The 19542-nt window shown below is 43.0% G+C and overlaps 1 protein-coding gene across 8 annotated transcripts in view; it reads left to right on the plus strand.

Moving 5' to 3' along the window:
- Positions 1 to 206: 206 nt before the first annotated feature.
- The window catches only part of DNAH6 (dynein axonemal heavy chain 6), a 192300-nt gene continuing 172964 nt past the window's right edge, over positions 207 to 19542 (plus strand). For 5 of the 8 annotated variants that reach the window (XM_073345870.2, XM_073345872.2, XM_073345875.2 and 2 more), the window contains exons 1-9: positions 207 to 288; positions 3076 to 3327; positions 4529 to 4720; positions 5604 to 5863; positions 7957 to 8224; positions 8471 to 8605; positions 8694 to 8817; positions 10814 to 10958; positions 15332 to 15500. In XM_073345870.2, coding sequence (XP_073201971.1) covers positions 3082 to 3327; positions 4529 to 4720; positions 5604 to 5863; positions 7957 to 8224; positions 8471 to 8605; positions 8694 to 8817; positions 10814 to 10958; positions 15332 to 15500 — 1539 coding nt within the window. In that variant the 5' untranslated portion in view covers positions 207 to 288; positions 3076 to 3081. Of the gene's footprint in view, positions 289 to 3075; positions 3328 to 4528; positions 4721 to 5603; positions 5864 to 7956; positions 8225 to 8470; positions 8606 to 8693; positions 8818 to 10813; positions 10959 to 15331; positions 15501 to 19542 lie in introns of those variants that run through there. The other 3 variants (XM_073345871.2, XM_073345874.1, XM_073345876.1) reach the window with 3 other exon arrangements.

Genomic DNA, 19542 nt, shown 5'->3' on the forward strand with positions numbered 1-19542 from the left:
CAAATGGACTACCTAATACATGCAAATATCGCCCCCGTTCTGCCAACACACGCCTCGGTTAGGTCAAGGAGCGGCTCGGGGGGCGCGCGCGCTGGGCAGGCGGTTGGACCCCCCGCAGCGCGCTCCGGGACGCGTGGCCCCCATTGGTTGAGGCGAACGCGCTTCCGTTACCGTGGAGATCATTCGCCCCGCCTCGGCCTGCGTGGCGGCAGCCGGGGCTAAAGCGTCGGGGCTGTTGCCGGGCGACAGGGCGCTCGCTGGGCCGGGAGCTGAGAGTCTGGGGAGAGAGTGAGTGAAATGCCGCCTGGGGATCCCCCTTGCCTCCCCCCGCCCCGGACCCCTGGGGACCCGCCCTTGCCTCCCCCCGCCCCGGACCCCTGGGGACCCGCCCTGGCCGCCCCCCGGCCGGGACCCGCTGGGGACCCCCCCTGGCCGCCCCCCGGCCGGGACCCGCTGGGGACCCCCCTGGCCGCCCCCCGGCCGGGACCCCCCCTTGCCTCCCCCCGCCGGGACCCCTTGTGGCCCCCTTAAATCCCCCCAGCTGGGACCCCCTGGGGACACCCCTTGCCTCCCTCCGGCCAGGACCGTCTTGCATCCCTCCGCCCCCCGCTAGGGACCCTCCCTGCAAACCCCCTTGCATTCCCCGGTGGGACCCCCACGTGCATCCCCCACCCGGCTGGGACCTCCCTGGGACACTCCTGTATTCCCCCCACCCGGGACACCCCCTGCATCCCCCGACCGGGACCCCCAGTTGGGACCCCACCTGCATCCTCCCACCTCCTGGCTGGGACGCCCCCCCCTGCATCCCTCTGGCAAGGACCCTCCCTCTATCCCCCCACCCGAGACCCTCCTGCATTCGCCTGCCCAAGTAGCTAAACAATATTTGGGGTCTTGCTGGGTTGTTTCCAAGAGGAGGAGAAATTGATTATATGAAGCAGGTATTGCTTCAGTGCAAACCTGTGTATTTACAAAGAACGTACATGAAGTCCAAGTTTTTGATCACAGTAGGAAAAAACAATAGCCAGGCGTTTCCTTGCTCACAATTTCCAAGCCTGCCTCTCTAGCAAGTCCTGTGCCCCCCAGGAGCTCTGTCCCTAGGCTACCTCTGAGGGTTTCTCTCACAGCTGCTTCTCTCATTGTCTGGTGGCTTTCTGCCCCTCTCATGCACACAGCCTGTCAAACAATCCATGTGCCTCCATGGATTCACCAGTCCCAGGGAAACCCCTCAGACCATGCAGCTTAACCTTACTCAGCTTCTCCATGCAGCTCCTTGGGCAGTAGCTCCTATTGACTCCAGCTATTTTACACTATAAATGGGCTTAATTGCTCCTCCCATTTAGCATAAAAGAAGGATGGTTAGTACACCCATCAATTTTAACCGGGTCTGTGATTCATGGAAGCCATTAACACCTTCTTTCAGCATAGCATCATTATTATTACTGGTATAATGCTACAGGTGTGCATGGTGCTTCATTCTGTATAATCCCCATACCAGGTAGGTGGTAAATCCTGCATTTCAAGAGGATCATACCTTCCCTCTTCCTCCTCTGCTCTATCTGAACAATGAAGAGAAGTTTCCAGTACTTGCAGAAGAGAAAGTTAAGGTGGAATTCCTGGATTCTGGTTTTGCTGCAGCTATTCCCAGCAGGAAATGAACAGCTGCCACTCTTAATATAGTTCTCTTTAATGAGCATTAATATATTGGGGGTGGGAGAGGAGTAAAGAAAACTTCCCTCCACTACTAGAGGGGAAGAATTTGAAATTTTGCCAAGATAGGACATCTCTTGTTATAGTGAAACTGATTTATAAATTGCTATGTATTTCTCCTGAAGGATAATAGTGAAGAATTGAAATCCGACTCTTCTTCTCCCTTAGTTTTAACTTTTAAAATAAATTTGTAGGGTTGCCAGTTCTTGTGCTGTCTCCACTCTGGTAAAATCCATGGAAAACAGAACAATTTGAATTGGCGTAGTACTGGGGTTCTTAACTGTGTCACATTTGCAGTTCCAAAACCATAGACACTTTTCTCTTTCCACCTCATTTCTTTTGTGTCCATATTTTAGATCTCTTGAAGCTGGTTGGGTGGAGTGCTGGAAGTGGGACAAAGTATGTGGTCTGAGGGAGTGGAAAAAATGCTGTTTGATTTATGCTCTCCCCCTCACACCTCTATGGAACTGATGGGTGGTGAGGAGGTTACACCAAAAACAGTGCCCCCGAATGCATAGAGCCCTGCAAATCTGCGATATCTGCTTTATACCCACAGGCAATGTTTGCGGATCGCAGATCAGATGCAGATACAAATTTTGTATTTGCACAGGGCTCTATGAATGCATTCCAACTCCATTCAGTTCCCTCTGGGGTCTTGGCAGCCACAGCTCCTGCAGCAAGGGAGTTTGAGTGAGTTAATACCAGTTAGTTGCCGGCAATGACTCATTAATTTATTTATGTAATCCCTGTTGAGGTTTGGGTAGGAGAGAAAGATCATGTTGCCATGTCCTTAGTCTTGTTCCTCCTCTTGTCCAACACCTCCCCACCATCAGATCCTAATATCTGTGGACCTGCCAAAGGTGGTCTTCTGTGAACCAGGAGATAAATAATGTAGGAGTGGCTGTCTGCCCCTCAACCCCCCTGCCCTTGATTTTCTTGAGGAGGAAAGGGGAGGCTCTTAATAGTTACATCATTTAATTAGAATAATTCCAAGAGTCCTATACAAATGTATCTGACTGATAAAGAAGAGGAAAGATTTGGAGAGGAAGAAAATTGTAAATTAGAGGTACATGTAGCTCCTCCACTTTCTGACAACTCTCCCTTTTCCTCCTGAAACTATTGGATATGTCTTTCAGCTAAACACATTCTCAAAATGCTTTGACGCTCACTCACTGCTGTTGTATGTAATCTAACGACCAGGTTAGTATCTGCCCTATTATTTTAATATAGTTTGTTGCAGTAATTTTTCTTTTTTCTTTCACATAGTTGGTTAATATCTGGGCATTTTAAATTCTACAACAAAATGGATTTAGATTTGTAATACCCTCCTTTGTTTTACTTTAAAAATTATGTATGTTTAATTTTTAGGTAACTATGTCTAAGAAGCTGTCGTTGCCTTCTTTAACTACCTCATCATCCACTGTAAATGGCAGAAACAATGAATGTACAAGTGCAGAACTTCCCACTTCAATCACTAATACTAGTAAACTGAGGGAAAGACTAATTTGTATGGCTCCAAAACAGATAGCAGCAAATCCTCAAGGTCTTAAATTCATACACAGCACAAAATCGCAAGAAAGAACAAGAAAGAGACAGCAAGCCATAAAACTGGAACCTTTGGTATGTTTAAGAGAAATATGATTTTTAAACTGATCTGTAAATGGGAGCTATTATATTTACAGTATAATAAAATTTTGTCCCACAGTCATTAACTGTAGTAAGATGTATATGCCAATTCTTCTAAAAAACTAGAAATGCAGGGCCAGATTCTCAGCTGATGCAAACTGTTGTAGCTTAACTGAAGTCACTGGCACTGTAGTGATTTACACCAGCTGAGGCTCTGGCCTGCAGTTTTTTGTATATGTAATATTAAGTAATACATGAAAGCTTTCTTTAGTCTTTTTTTTTTTTAAAGAATATCTTCAACTAATTAAAATGTTGATTAGCAAAGGTGTTTTCAGTCCAAGTTTATATACTGAGAGGAAGAACCAGAACACCAGAAAAACTTGATTTCCACACAGTTCCCATTTGGTGTTGCAGGCAGAGGAACATTGTGACATCATAGGTAACTCTGCCGGTTATCACTCACTCACTCCAGTTCAATTGCATACTTCAACTCCGTTGTTTGAGTCAGCAAACGAAACTGCAGGTCAGGACTGAGGAGCTTGGACTGAGTTGGTGCACACAGGGGGCTCTGCTTCTGGTCAGGAGCTCTATAGGTTGAATAGGTATGAGGCTGCAGATTTGTTTCATGGCTCCCTCCACACTATACCTGGCTCAGGCAAGATCATTTACGTTTGCCCAGTCAGAAGTTCTAGTTCATCTAAACTGTGCCTGTTTGGGGCTGCAGTGAAACTCTTCTGCCTACAGCAGAAAACGGGCAGTCAAGGGGAGAGATGGCCAAGACAAGCAGCAGTTTTAGGGTTAGGGTCTAAAGGTACAGTTAGGGATACTGGAGGATATGAATGCTGACTGGCTAAGTTACTTCTCTTGTCACAGTGGTACTTCTCAGACTCCTCTGCCTCCAGCACCAAATTGATACCATTAAGGGGAAGTTGTTATTGATATGAAGTTGATAAAACAATGAAGAGGAGGAGTAGTTTAGCTGAATTAACAATAAATTTTAGCTTTAGTGTCAGTATCCTGGAACATTGCACGTCCAGGGATAGAAACTACGTTCCTGCCATTTCTACCACCTGCCAGCTCAGGAGCGAAGCATGCAACTCTTTGATATAAGACTATGCAATATTACTTTTGTATTCCTTTCCTTCAAATTAATCATTAACTTCCTCTATTTTTTTATATTTTTTCCTCCCCCAAGCCTGTGCTAAAGGTATATCAGCATCAGAAACAGCCTGAATACATATATCAAAAGAACAGAGAGCGTTTATTAGCTTGTGGATTACTACAGCCTTCTCCCTCAGCAGATAAAAGAAAATGGTCTGCTTCCATGGAACCAATGGCATCCTATGTTCCTTTAGTTGAGCTTCCAGAGCATGTAAGAGAAAAGCAGGTATTGAATAGTGACCCTAATCATTAGCTGTTATGGACCCCCGCTCCTGTACTTCTCATTCTGTTGAAATCAGTGGGGTTTCTGTGTAAGGAAGAAATGCAGCCTTTTAACATGAGATAATTACATTGGCCCAGATTGATCCTTTCAGAGAAATCTGTGGAAGATAGCCTCAGGGAATGTGAGACAAACTTTCCTTTGAAGGAGCTGAGACCCTGTGGAGTTTGAAAAGGTGAGGGCTCCCAACCCCACAGGTCTGCAGGGAAGACACCTCTGCTCTTCCCTCCCCCATCCCACTTCCAGAACCTGCAAAGGTAGGAACTGCCTGCCTTTAGCCAGGGGAATCTGTCTGACCCACAAGGAGCAGTGTCATGGAGCTTGGCCAGTCCCATGTTATGATTCCACTGCCCTTCATTGTACTCCCAGAATTCCATGGAGTCCTAGTGATCTTTTAGCTTTTGATATTACTTGAAAACTCAAGAAAGGGTGATCACTTCTGGCCAGTCTTCATCAGGATGAAAAGAACCGGTATATAGAACAGTGCTAGTAAGGTAGAGGCAGCAAACTCTGAAGAAAGCTTTAACAATGAGAAAAAAATACTTGTATTTCTTCTGTTCATGGCTTTGCCCTTACAAGATTCTTTATTGAGAGCTATATCCGACAATAGCCTGTATATTCCTTTTCTTAATGGGTTGCTTCCTTCTTTTCTTTCCCCACAAATTCATTTCCCTAGGCTCTGATTTTATATTTAAATATTAATTTTGCAATTGGTAATATCCTTGAATTAAGAAAATTATAAAAGGGCATTGTCATGACATAAGGATATTTTGCCATGTCTGATGTATTTTTTCTGTAAACTGATATCTAATTTTGCTTTTATTTTAAGGGACAGCAGCAAAGCCCCAGTAAGGTACTAACTCCTAGTCCTCCCAAACAGCTACGTACTGCTCTAAAGCCAAGTGCCTGTAAATCTTCTGCCTCTCCACCTTCTTATGTTTTTAATGAAACAGAAGATGTAATTAAAGCTAACATTACAGATCCTCTGAAAATTATTAAAATAATATGTGAAAACAAAAATCTTGGATTCCTGTACATGACTCCAGCAGTTCCGAAGTCATCCATTAAATATGATACTTTTAATTTGAAGTGAGTTATTTTTTTCAAGCTATTTATTCAGATTATGCATCGACACTTATTGTTAAACTTTATAACGAGCAGTGTTTATGTATTATACATCTACTTAGTTATGTTTATGTATTATAGTTGTATATACAGTACATATAGTAATATATGTATTATACATCTACTTAGTTTTTATAGTTATAACTATAAGCACAAGACAGTTAGCCAGACAATTAATTTTCCCCTTTATATTTTATCATTTAATTCTTTAGAAATAGTTGATATTGGAACTGTTACTTTTTAAGAAAGTTGCTTTATATTTTTAAAATAACTATAATTGGATATAAAGAGAAAGTAAAACTATATTCTTTATAGGTTATCAATATAGCATGAAGTGTGTTATCAGATAAAGAGATGAGCACCTGTTTCAGGAGTGTTGTCAAGCACAAGGCCAAGAAGTGCATATCTAATGACCATCTGGCTGCAGAGTATGATTGATGTATTGGTCCAGATCCTCAGCTGCTGTAAATTGGTATATACCTGCTGAGGATCTGGTCCTTTATCTGGTACCAGTAATATGGTAGATACAAGGAAACCATTAAGGATGAGAACAGCCATCTTGCCACAAATAGTGTCTTCTGTTAATCACAGAGAGGGTACTTCCTCCAGTAAAGCTAATAAAGACACCATGAGTTGGAAGAAATTTCAGGAGGTGCCAGATCATCTGACCAAAGGCAGAAAGATTGAGACAAACAAGCAAAAACAGAGACAGAAGGAGATAGATAAAACAATAGAGGAGAAAGTCGGGTCAAACCACTGTTCTAATGGTAATATTTAATTTCTGGATTCTTTGGCTCCTTGTGCTAACATTACTATGGAGGCAGGCTGCTGAACCTCAGGTGTGAAGGGAGAGCTTTGTATTACTCTGCAGAAATCCTTCTGGCTGATTTTAAAGAATGGTACCGAAAACCTTGGAAAAGGAGTCATGTGCAGTTCTTCTCAGTAGGATGGTGGCTGTGATGCTGAATCTGAACTGAAACATTGATGGATTGTCCTTTAATACTCTGGTCTGAAACTAAAAGATGCTGCACCCTCCCTAACCTCTCACCAGAAGTTGGGAATTAAAAAAAACAAAGAACTCACTAACCTGTGTGCTGCCTAGAGAATTGATGCTAATTTAAGCAAACGTTCTAATTCCAGTTTCAGATCACTGAATCCACAGAATTCTGAGCATGTAAGAATGTACTGAACACAATCTCCATGTGACAAAATCATCTTGGGGCCATATCAAAACATGTCCAGACCAATTGGCAACATTTGTGTAACTCTTTTGATGCCATACTCACTGCTGGCCTAGGTCTTGGGCCATCCATCCCATAAATAAATGCATTGTGGGTGTGCGTTGAACATATGGTGTTACTGTGGCGTTCAGTGTTGTTGAGGCCTTTCTGTGAGGAAATGAGCGTCTTTTGAGTAATGAGTGAATGATGTTGCACTGTTAGTGGCTAAACGGTCATTGGGCTTTGGAAGAGACTAGAGTTAAAGCCGGAGACTACAGAGCTTGCTATCCAGCCATATCCTCTAGGGCATAATTCATCTCCCACTACACAAGTGGGATTGTGAAGGATGAAATCAACCTCCCTTGTCAGTCTGAATGCGGGGTACAAGGCTGAAAACTAGATGATCTGTGGCTACTTTTCCAGGACTCAGTCGTGCAAGGTGTTGAGCATGCTTTTAGTGTTTTAGCACTTTAGTATATGTTTATGTTAAGCATGTGCATAGCCCCATTAAAGTAAAAGGGACTATTCATTTGATCAAAGTTAAGCACGCATGCTGATTAGTGATGTCATAAGTGCTGCCTTAGCTGCTGCTCTCTCTTTGCCTCTTGGAGAGTTACCCCAGTTTTAAAGTGATGTTACTATGGAGAATGAGGCCTAAAAGTGGGAGCTGAAAAGACAACTGAGAACAGATTTTTGGCTCCTGCTGCAGCTTGTGGCACAATGCAGTCACAAAGCCATCTTGATGGGCCTACCCCCTTAGTTTTTTTTAATAGATTTTACTGGAAATCAGTGAATTCACTTGTATCCTATTAAAATCAACTTTACATTTATTTTTAGAATTGTAAGCTATGACTGCATCAACAAAAATGACTACTACACCATTAGCCAGAAAGCCGTTATCCACACATGTGACGGAGAAGTTGAATTCATGCAGCTAGATCGCTGGGAGCAGGAATATCTGTATCACAAAACATTTACTAAGATTCCCATATTTGCTATCTTTTGCAAACTGAAGTCATTTACAGAGTGGAGGAAAAATGTCCGTGCCAAGAAAATCAATGCGTGCCGTAAAGCTTTGCAGGAGAACTTGTTCATCGTTAATGCTGTACGTATTTGCTAATGATGATATTTCTGAAGGAAGTAGAAAGCTAATGTCATTGCTAAAATATGGATGCATCCTCTCAAATGGAGTTCTGGCCTAATGTATTTTCAACTAGTAGGAATTCTGTACTGTTACCAAACATAAAATCAGATACTAATGTCATGATTTCCAAAAAGTCATAAATCTAAGCCTTTGTTTGGATTTTAATTTGTAAATATCTCTTGATAAACTATTCTTATTATTTGGCAGTCCTTGCGGCCTGCAGTGCTTAATGTTCAAGAAATGTGTTACCAAATCAGTGACATGGGGCTTTGTCGTCTTGAGAAAGGTTACACGTACACGCTGGAGGAATTTAGAAGCACTCAGTTCAAACAACTGGATGAGGTGAACTGTTTTCATTGGTTCCAAGTTCCTTACATATTCTTTTAGAGATTAGGTTTACATGGTTCTTTATGTGTACTATCATTTTCAGGTGGCAAGCCGTCTAGCAGAGTTCAGGGAGCTAGCGAAAAAAGTTGTTAGAAGTGCTTGTCGAACTGCCCTGCTTGAATCTGGATTCATTCCTGATGATTATTTTTATGGATCAGGCAGTGCAGGTATGAAAAGAAACTAAACATTTAGTAAATGACTGCAGGACATGTGGATCTTTACTGTGCATTTTGTCATGTATACCAGGCCACTGAACTGTTTCTTGAAAGAGTCTAGTATTTTCCCCTTAATCTGATAGGCAGGGTGTTACAATTTTGTACATGTATTGTATTGTGGAAAAGGTGCATCTTCCATGTCAATTTATAGTCCATTTGATAATAAATAATGTCTAACAATTCCCATAAGAGGTCACCTCAAAAATTATAATGTTAGCATCCAGCTTTGACTGTTTGGGTTAGGCCTCCATAAAGAATTGAACTTGTGTTCTGCTCAAAATGAGGAGAAACACTGGCTCGTTCTGATCTCCAATGACAGGAAGTTCTATAGCTGAACTTTAACCCCATGAGCCGGAGTCGGCTGACTTTGGCCAGCCACAGCTGTGCCACGGGTCTTTTGTTCCAGTGTAGACATACCCTGAGTGCGCTGTACCACTAAAATATGTGCTTAATTGTAGCATATGAGTAGTCCCATTGAAGTCAATGGGGCTATGGACATGCTTAAATACTTTACTGGATTGGGGCCTAAATCAAGAAGAGAACCTTAAAAATCAGTCATATACATATTTTCAAATGTGGCCTCCATTAGATTAATGAAGAGTATATGTAAACTGGTAAATGTGCACTCAGGTTTAAAACTTAAGAGTACTAGTAGGCTCATAAGTTTTAAACCCAAATGTGGGTAATTTTTTAAAAAGCAAAAACTATTTTAAAAGGACTACTTGGTTAAATGCTATGCATATTGAGCCAAAACCTCAGCTGATGCAAATCAGTGTCACTCCACTGGCTTCCACAGCATTATACTGGTTTACATGAGTTAAGGATCTTGCCCATACTGTAAAATATTTTTTGTAAAAATTTTTTGTTTACTTGTCTATAATTTATATATTTTAAATTATTTAATTAGAAAAGAATAAGAAGTCTGAAGTACTTGTTGAAATGCTCTCTGTTTGCTGCTGCTGACATTGCTACTTCAGTATGTTTAAGGGATGTTCTTTGGCTTGTCACTGTAAGGTTTTAAATTTAGTGGTGGGGTATGGCAGTTGATTGGATCTCCTTGCTATCTTCTGCTCCTCATTACTTCTGGAGCTGCTTGGGCCCAGTTGTCATAGAGCTACCTGGAAATCTGCAGTGTACATTTAAATATGTATGTTCGCTTTACCTTGTTCATGTTACCTAAACTAACAGGGAACTGGGGGGAAATACAGGTTTCCAGAAGCCAGTGTAGATGTCTTTGGCTTCTAAAGGGTCGCTTGAGATCCATGTGAATATTTGAGGATCTACAGCAGGGGTTCTCAACCTCTTTCTTTCTGAGCTCCCCCCTGCAACATGCTATAAAAACTCCATGGCCCACCTGTACCACAATAACTGATTTTCTGCATATAAAAGCCAGGGACAGGGCCCTTGTTAAGGGGTAGCAAGCAGGGCAATTGCCCAGCGCCCCACACCACAGGGGGCACCGCAAAGCTAAGTTGCTCAGGCTTCTTCTTCTGTCCGAGGTGGAAGGGCTCAGGGCTCTGGGCTTCAGCCCCATGCGGTGTGGCTTCAGCTTTCTGCCCTGGGCCCCAGCGAGTGTAATGCTGGTCCTGCTTGGCTGCCCCCCTGAAACCTGCTCGCAGCCCCCCAGATGGTCCTGGACCCGTGGGTGAGAACCACTGATCTACAGGTTTTGGGAAATGAGCTCTCTGCTTTCTCTGCAGGGGTTGAGAAGAAGGGGGAATTTCCTCTGAATCCTTCCATCGGGGAATTTCTGCGCAGTTTCCCTGGTGGAGTTTCTTGGGTACTGTGCTGTATTTTTTCTTTAGCCCCCATGAAAATGCCCTTTGCTTTTGACACAACTCAGACTGAATTGCTAAGTGATAGTTTTATGTAACTGTAGAATTTTCAGTTACACACGCTGTAGTACTTGCAATATTTTCATTAACATGTTTGCATATCTTCCATACAGAACAGGTCACTATGGCAACTGGATTAGCTGCTTCAAGTCTCTTTCTTGCTCCTCATTATGAAAGAGAACTTTATGGAGAAACAGCTGACAAAATGACCTACACAGAGCAGGCCAACAAAAGATCTCATTGTAGAAGGTTAACATGGTTAGTGTCTGGTGTTTGTAGCAAAAGTTGTTCTTATGCTTTCTCCTCACATAATCTCACAGTAGTTAAAATTATACAATGCAGTGTTCCTTACAAACAATGTACTAGTATATGTTGAACTGATCATAAGCAAATAATAACTGCATACCAGATCAGTTCATCTAATCTTAGGAAGGGCCAAGTATCAAATGCTTCAGTGCATGTTGTTGGTGCTTAATAAATAACATATCAAATAATATAATCATAAGAGCCAGGTTAAAAAAAAGACAAAAAACCTCACAAGGCATCCAGCCAATATTGCAGTGTGGTAAAAAGGGTTGGGGGTGGAAATCTACCCTGATCCCTACAGGCAATCAGCTTAGGTTTCGAAGCATAAAATCTTTTAATATTATTTTAGCTGGTGGCTACATAGTTGTAAAGATTGCTTTGCTTTAGTGCATTACGTTGTATTATGTTGTTCTATGAAACATCATAGAGTCATAGAATCATAGAATATCAGGGTTGGAAGGGACCTCAGGAGGTCATCCCCTCAGGACCAATCCCCAATTAAATCATCCCAGCCAGGGCTTTGTCAAGCCTGACCTTAAAAACTTCTAAGGAAGGAGATTCCACCACCTCCCTAGGTAACGCATTCCAGTGTTTCACATCCTGATAGTGTATTTTACATTACATGTACAAATGTTCTCCACAACTACATTAGCTGGAATTTCCATTTTATCTAGCTGGATGAGATAATTGTATATACTTACTGTAGTATGTCTGCACATAATTATGGTATATGTGCTGCGGGTTTAATCAAGTAATATGTTTCAAAGTGGACATGCAGGATTGGTCAGCATGGTCCCCTGCAGAGAACCATGAGTGGATTTTGTGCTGCAGACCTCATAGCCCTGGAATGGGGTTATGGCAGCTTCAAACCATCATTGTGCCTTCCTCATCCTGGGCTCTTCTAGGGACTGTAATTGAGATATCTCTGAGGTCCTGTCTAATTTACAGCACCTCTCCATGCAGTCCTATGGGCTGCAGCACTGTCTGGAATCTCTACAGTGCTGCTGCTCTGCCTTGACTTGCCCTTCCTGCCCTCAGACATGTCCCTTTGGTGGGACTTGCAACAGGGTCCTAGGGAGATAACTTTATGGCCATCCTCCAGCATGGCTAAGCCAGATGTGCTCCTGGCAAGATATGGGCTTTTAGGGCCCCCTTTACACAATGTAAAAGAACCAGAGCAGAAGTGAAGGTCTCGCCTCATAACTCTCTTTCATGAGTTCAGAGATCTTAAACAAGCAGATTCAAGAGATGGTGAGGAAACTGGCTAGCATCTAAATCTAGCTGCCTAGCACTGGAGTCTCTCCAGTGATCCCCCCCTTCTGGGGACTTCTCTCTAGCTCAGAGTCATAATCTTCCTGGTCTGCTTGTGGGGCAGTGCAGTCATACACTACCCCACATGCAAGGTTTGATACCATACCACAATTTAGGCCTTAGTTTGTAAGTTTTTTGAGGTAGGGGACCATGGGTGAAATCCTTACTGTATTGAAGTCAACAGAAGTTTTGCCATTCACATCAATGGTCCAGTATTGCATCACTTGTCTTTTTATCTGTCTATAAAGTATCTCGCAAATGCTATAAAGTATCTTGCAAATCACTACAAATGATAGTAATAAATGTAATCATTTTAATTTAAACATATTTGTGTCAAAAGATTTTAGCTGGCAAGTTGATGAGTCATAATTGGCAGTAAATAGTGGAAAAACAATGATTTCTGTTATGCCTGTAAAGTCCTCTGTAGTAAAACAGCACTGACATGGGGATCTCTGCAGAACTGGAAAAATATCCGGACGTGTCTATCAGAACATTCAGATTCTCAGGGCCACAGGGCATCAATGTGTGCTCTCTTCTGTCTTGCTTAAAATTAAGTGACTGAAACTTTGAAAAAAATGGTGGAAGGAACAGTTGGGCAAATCTTTACTGCTCTCAAGTTTCTGGGTGCATGAAGTCTGTATTTTCACAGGGATTTGGTGCAGATTTATTGTCTCTAAGCCGTGAGAATTATTTAGGGTGCCTGGAATATTTGAGCAACTTTGATGCTTTCAGTGTAGAGCACCTAGCAAAATTTGGCTCTTGTATAGCGCTTTATGACAAATTCATAAAAATTTACACTAACTCATTAGAAAGTATAACTGGTCATTTTCAGAGTTAAAAGCTATTACCACAGTACAATGTGGCAGATCTTAATGGTCTTCTTCCCCTTGCCAGTGAAGATTAAGTTACCAAGAAAGTTGATTTCAGTGATGATATCAACATGTTTTCTTGGGAGGTGGTATGGAAAACACACCAAGGAAGAGGTCCATATAGTCAGTTTAAGCCAGTAGAAAGATGTGTAGAGAGTTTCCATCTGCTCAGAAAAAGCAACATGAGGTAGGATGTTTGGAAGGGCTTGGGTGTGGCTGTGTTTTAAAAAGAATAAGTTATGGAGGCTAAAATAGAGATATATAATATAAGCTTGTTTTAGCCTTAACTGTGCAGAGGCAATTGCCTGGCTATATAGTAAGGACCTGTCTACATGATGCGTTACTGTAAGCCAGTTGGGGTGTAAATTCTAGTGTGCACCAGCATGTTGCGCACTAACTGGCTTGTGTGGACTCTGCTGATGCACACTAGAAGGTCCCTAGTGTGCACTAACATAATACCGTTTGAAATGGGACTATGTAACAATGCTACATCAAGTTGCTACATTTGAGAGCCATATTAAACCAAAGGAGCTATGTCACAGGTTGCCCTCAGGGGACTACAGGATCGTCATGAAGAGAGAGAGCATGCACTTCCAAAGCAGAGATTTGTAAGACAGACAAGTGATTGAATACCTTTCAGTGGCATCATATAATTAATCCTTCTAGATTTCTTCTGACACCCTTCGGGTACTAGGTTCTGCACACTAATAGAGTTGGGGGTTTTTTAGATTATCTTTAATTTACATTTTTGTCCCACCCTCAGTTTTGCTCATTTTGGCCACTTTCCATTCTATTAAAATTGATGATTATGTGTTGTAAGAGAGAGAAATATTAGTGCTATCTTCTCATTTCTTTTCTATAGATAACATGTCCAGCAATCCATTTAAAATTTCTGCCTAGGAGAGAATTATCACTATTTCAGAAAAAAATTATATGATTAACAATCTCATTTTATTGGAGAAAGTTGAGCAACTGCAATTTATGTTTTCATGCATTCATGTTGATACATGTTTATATAAATGAGGCCAGTTTTTGTGCTAACTTTGCAACCTCACTAACTCAATTGGTTTCAAAGTTTCAGCTATTAAAAAAAAAAAAAGGAGCAAACCAAACTTTGATCTTTTAAAATATAAATAAATTGAATAAACAAACTTTTTGTTTGGCACAGTGATCCACCCTGTGCAATTAGGAAGTTTAAAAAAGAAGCAATGAAATGAAATAATTAAGAACTAAAATAATCTAACACACTGAACATCAATATACTTACTGTATGGTAATTAATCATTAGTACTGTAATTTCACTTTTACAATCAAATTATAGAGTTGCTTGACAAAACTAACAATTTTTGTAAATGCCACTTTTAGCATTTATGTCAGTGCTACTCTGTGACTCATTTAATAAGGGGTGATCCTTGAGAAAAAGTTAAGATGTCTTAAGAAGTTAATAAAAAGCCCAGTTATACTGCCTGACTTTGAGAGATTCCTATTTCTTATTATGGCAGAACATCCCTACAGTTGAGGCTCTGCTGCTGAATTCACATAATAAAATTTGTTTCTTGAAGGAACATTCCATTTTTCTAGATGAAACCAAGTTATCACTTATGTAAATACTGCTGGACCAAATTTGCCAGTACATTCCATCAGCTTTGCACTAGTGTGGCGATACAAAACCTAAACCCAGAGCAGCACAAAGCAGCTCCAATGTACTGGTGAATCTGGCTCACCCATCTTTGTCATAAGCTGTTTCGAGTTTAATATGAAATGTGAAGTAATTCAGAGTTTGTTCTATTATTTGTTCTGTAAGTCTATCACAAAACCATCTCTCAAAGTTCTTTTCTTTTGTATATGTATGCATTCTGTGCATATTAGAGTAAAGGTATTTTTCTGCTTTCTGTTGGGGAATTGTTGGCCCAAATCCTGAAATCCTTACTCATTTTTTACTCTGTCTTTACACAGGCAAAAGTTCCAGTAAGGTTAATAGGAATTTTGCCTGAGTAAGGAATGAGTGAGGACTTCAGGAACCAGTCCTTTGAAAGCATAATACACAGTATACCTTTCCATAAAAATCAAACGCTCTCATCACAGAGACTTGTGGTATTCACATAAAGTGACAAAGTATTGTGCTTCCTTCTTCTGTCTCTCAAGCTTTATCCGTCTTGCTGACTACCTAATAGTGAACACTATGCATGTCCTGGCAGTAAAATCAGTCACTACTCTTTTGAGCTACCTTTCTGATAAGTTGAAAAGGACACCTGCTGCAGATGTCATACAGAAGTGGAATACAGAGGAAAAGATTGAAGTCTCTGAAAAAAAGGTAATTTTGTTTCAATGAAAACTAAGGCCAAGTTTTTAAAAAATGAGTGCATAAAATCCCTATAGTCCATAATGAGGCATATAAATAAGTGCTGTGATTTCAAAAGTTCTGAGTACTCAGCAGGACCAATTATTGCAATCTTAGCCTACATGTCTCATATTTTTCTGTTTATAGGTTGGTTTCAAAACAAAGATTAGAGGGAAATTTTTGTTAGGAAAGTTTAAATTCTTGCATTAATCTCATTAATAGGTGAATCTATGCTGATTATCATTTTCTTAGAAGGAGCTTCAACTTGCATTGTCTTGCACTGTTTGTAATGTAGTGCACTGTTACGTGTAATCTATGGCTGCTATAGTATTTACAGCACAGTAAAGAAACAAAAATTACACATTTGTAATCCTACTTTCCCTCCCATTTGCAAGCAATATGTGCCAAATGGGCCTTTGCAAATAAACTTATATTTAAATTCCTAGAACTGGAAAAAATCCTGTATATCTGAATTGAGATCTCAGACTTTATATGGGATTTCTCTTCTTCCAGACTTTTTCTTTTGTGCCCCTTTTGCCCTTTAATATATTCACAAATTCTCAGCCTTTGATCTGGTGCCAAGGAGCAAATGCATGCATTTACATGCATATATGGAAGCAAATTTCTGATCTGTAGCAAGGGGTACAAAAATTGCTGCTATTTGACAAGGAACTCTTCTAAGGGTATGTCTACACTACGAAATTAGGTCGAATTTATAGAAGTCGGTTTTTTAGAAATCGCTTTTATATATTCGAGTGTGTGTGTCCCCACAGAAAATGCTCTAAGTGCATTAAGTGCATTAACTCAGCGGAGTGCTTCCACAGTACCAAGGCTAGAGTCAACTTCCGGAGCGTTGCACTGTGGGTAGCTATCCCACAGTTCCCGCAGTCTCCGCTGCCCATTGGAATTCTGGGTTGATATCCCAATGCCTGATGGGGCTAAAACATTGTCGTGCGTGGCTCTGGGTACATATCGTCAGGCCCCCGTTCCCTCCCTCCCCCCGTGAAAGCAAGGGCAGACAATCATTTTGTGCCTTTTTTCCTGAGTTACCTGTGCAGACGCCATACCACGGCAAGCATGGAGCCCGCTCAGGTAACCGTCACCCTATGTCTCCTGGGTGCTGGCAGACGTGGTACGGCATTGCTACACAGGAGCAGCAACCCCTTGCCTTGTGGCAGCAGACGGTACAGTACGACTGGTAGCCGTCATCGTCATGTCTGAGGTGCTCCTGGTCGCCTCTGTGAGGTCGATCAGGAGCGCCTGGGCAGACATGGGCGCAGGGACTAAATTTGGAGTGACTTGAGCAGGTCATTCTCTTTAGTCCTGCAGTCAGTCCTATTGAACCGTCTTATGGTGAGCGGGCAGGCGATACGGACTGCTAGCAGTCGTACTGTACCATCTTCTGCCGAGCAGCCATGAGATGTGGATGGCATGCAGTCCTTCTGCACCGTCTGCTGCCAGCCAAAGATGTAAAAGATAGATGGAGTGGATCAAAACAAGAAATAGACCAGATTTGCTTCCCCCCCTCCCCTGTCTAAGGGACTCATTCTTCTAGATCACACTGCAGTCACTTACAGAGAAGGTGCAGCGAGGTAAATCTAGCCATGTATCAATCAGAGGCCAGGCTAACCTTCTTGTTCCAATAACGACAATAACTTAGGTGCACCATTTCTTATTGGAACCCTCCGTGAAGTCCTGCCTGAAATACTCCTTGATGTAAAGCCACCCCCTTTGTTGATTTTAGCTCCCTGAAGCCAACCCTGTAAGTGCCCCTCCCAGCGTCAGAGCAATGGCAAACAATCGGGCATCTGAGAGTGCTGTCCAGAGCACTCACAATGGAGCACTCTGATGGGGCTAAAACATTGTCGCGGGTGGTTCTGGGTACGTGTCGTCAGGCCCCCGTTCCCTCCCTCCCTCCGTGAAAGCAAGGGCAGACAATCATTTCGCGCCTTTTTTCATGAGTTACCTGTGCAGACACCATACCACGGCAAGCATGGAGCCAGCTCAGGTAACCGTCACCCTATGTCTCCTGGGTGCTGGCAGACGCGGTACGGCTTTGCTGCACAGTAGCAGCAACCCATTGCCTTCTGGCAGCAGACGGTGCAATACGATTGGTAGTCGTCCTCGTCGTGTCCGAGGTGCTCCTGGCCACGTCGGCTGGGAGCGCCTGGGCAGACATGGGCGCAGGGACTAAATTTGGAGTGACTTGACCAGGTCATTCTCTTTAGTCCTGCAGTCCTATTGAACCGTCTTATGGTGAGCGGGCAGGCGATACGGACTGCTAGCAGTTGTACTGTACCATCTTCTGCCAGGCAGGCAAGAGATGAGGATTGCTAGCAGTCGTATTGTACCATCTTATGCCAGGCAGGCAAGAGATGAAGATGGCTAGCAGTCGTACTGTACCATCTTCTGCCAAGCAGCCATGAGATGTGGATGGCATGCAGTCCTTCTGCACCGTCTGCTGCCAGCCAAAGATGTAAAAGATAGATGGAGTGGGTCAGAACAAGAAATAGACCAGATTTGTTTTGTACTCATTTTCCTCCTCCCCTGTCTAGATCACACTGCAGTCACTCACAGAGAAGGTGCAGCGAGGTAAATCTAGCCATGTATCAATCAGAGGCCAGGCTAACCTCCTTGTTCCAATAACAACGATAACTTAGGTGCACCATTTCTTATTGGAACCCTCCGTGCAGTCCTGCCTGAAATACTCCTTGATGTACAGGCACACCCTTTGTTGATTTTAGCTCCCTGAAGCCAACCCTGTAAGCCGTGTCGTCAGTCGCCCCTCCCTCCGTCAGAGCAACGGCAGACAATCGTTCCGCGCCTTTTTTCTGTGCGGACGCCATACCAAGGCAAGCATGGAGGCCGCTGAGCTCATTTTGGCAATTAGGAGCACATCAACCACCACACGCATTATCCAGCAGTATATGCAGCACCAGAACATGGCAACGCGATACCGGGCGAGGAGGCGACGTCAGCGCGGTCCCGTGAGTGATCAGGACATGGACACAGATTTCTCTGAAAGCATGGGCCCTGACAATGCATGCATCATGGTGCTAATGGGGCAGGTTCATGCTGTGGAACGCCGATTCTGGGCTCGGGAAACAAGCACAGACTGGTGGGACCGCATAGTGTTGCAGGTCTGGGACGATTCCCAGTGGCTGCGAAACTTTCGCATGCGTAAGGGCACTTTCATGGAACTTTGTGACTTGCTTTCCCCTGCCCTGAAGTGCATGAATACCAGGATGAGAGCAGCCCTCACAGTTGAGAAGCGAGTGGCGATAGCCCTGTGGAAGCTTGCAACGCCAGACAGCTACCGGTCAGTTGGGAATCAATTTGGAGTGGGCAAATCTACTGTGGGGGCTGCTGTGATGCAAGTAGCTCATGCAATCAAAGATCTGCTGATATCAAAGGTAGTGACCCTGGGAAATGTGCAGGTCATAGTGGATGGCTTTGCTGCAATGGGATTCCCTAACTGTGGTGGGGCTATAGACGGAACCCATATCCCTATCTTGGCACCGGAGCACCAAGCCGCCGAGTACATAAACCACAAGGGGTACTTTTCGATAGTGCTGCAAGCTCTGGTGGATCACAAGGGACGTTTCACCAACATCAACGTGGGATGGCCGGGAAAGGTGCATGATGCTCGCATCTTCAGGAACTCTGGTCTGTTTCAAAAGCTGCAGGAAGGGACTTTATTCCCAGACCAGAAAATAACTGTTGGGGATGTTGAAATGCCTATATGTATCCTTGGGGACCCAGCCTACCCCTTAATTCCATGGCTCATGAAGCCGTACACAGGCAGCCTGGACAGTAGTCAGGAGCTGTTCAACTACAGGCTGAGCAAGTGCAGAATGGTGGTAGAATGTGCATTTGGACGTTTAAAGGCGCACTGGCGCAGTTTACTGACTTGGTTAAACCTCAGCGAAACCAATATTCCCACTGTTATTACTGCTTGCTGTGTGCTCCACAATATCTGTGAGAGTAAGGGGGAGACGTTTATGGCGGGGTGGGA

Source organism: Lepidochelys kempii, chromosome 5 (assembly GCF_965140285.1).
Source record: "Lepidochelys kempii isolate rLepKem1 chromosome 5, rLepKem1.hap1, whole genome shotgun sequence".
NCBI lineage: Eukaryota > Metazoa > Chordata > Testudines > Cheloniidae > Lepidochelys > Lepidochelys kempii.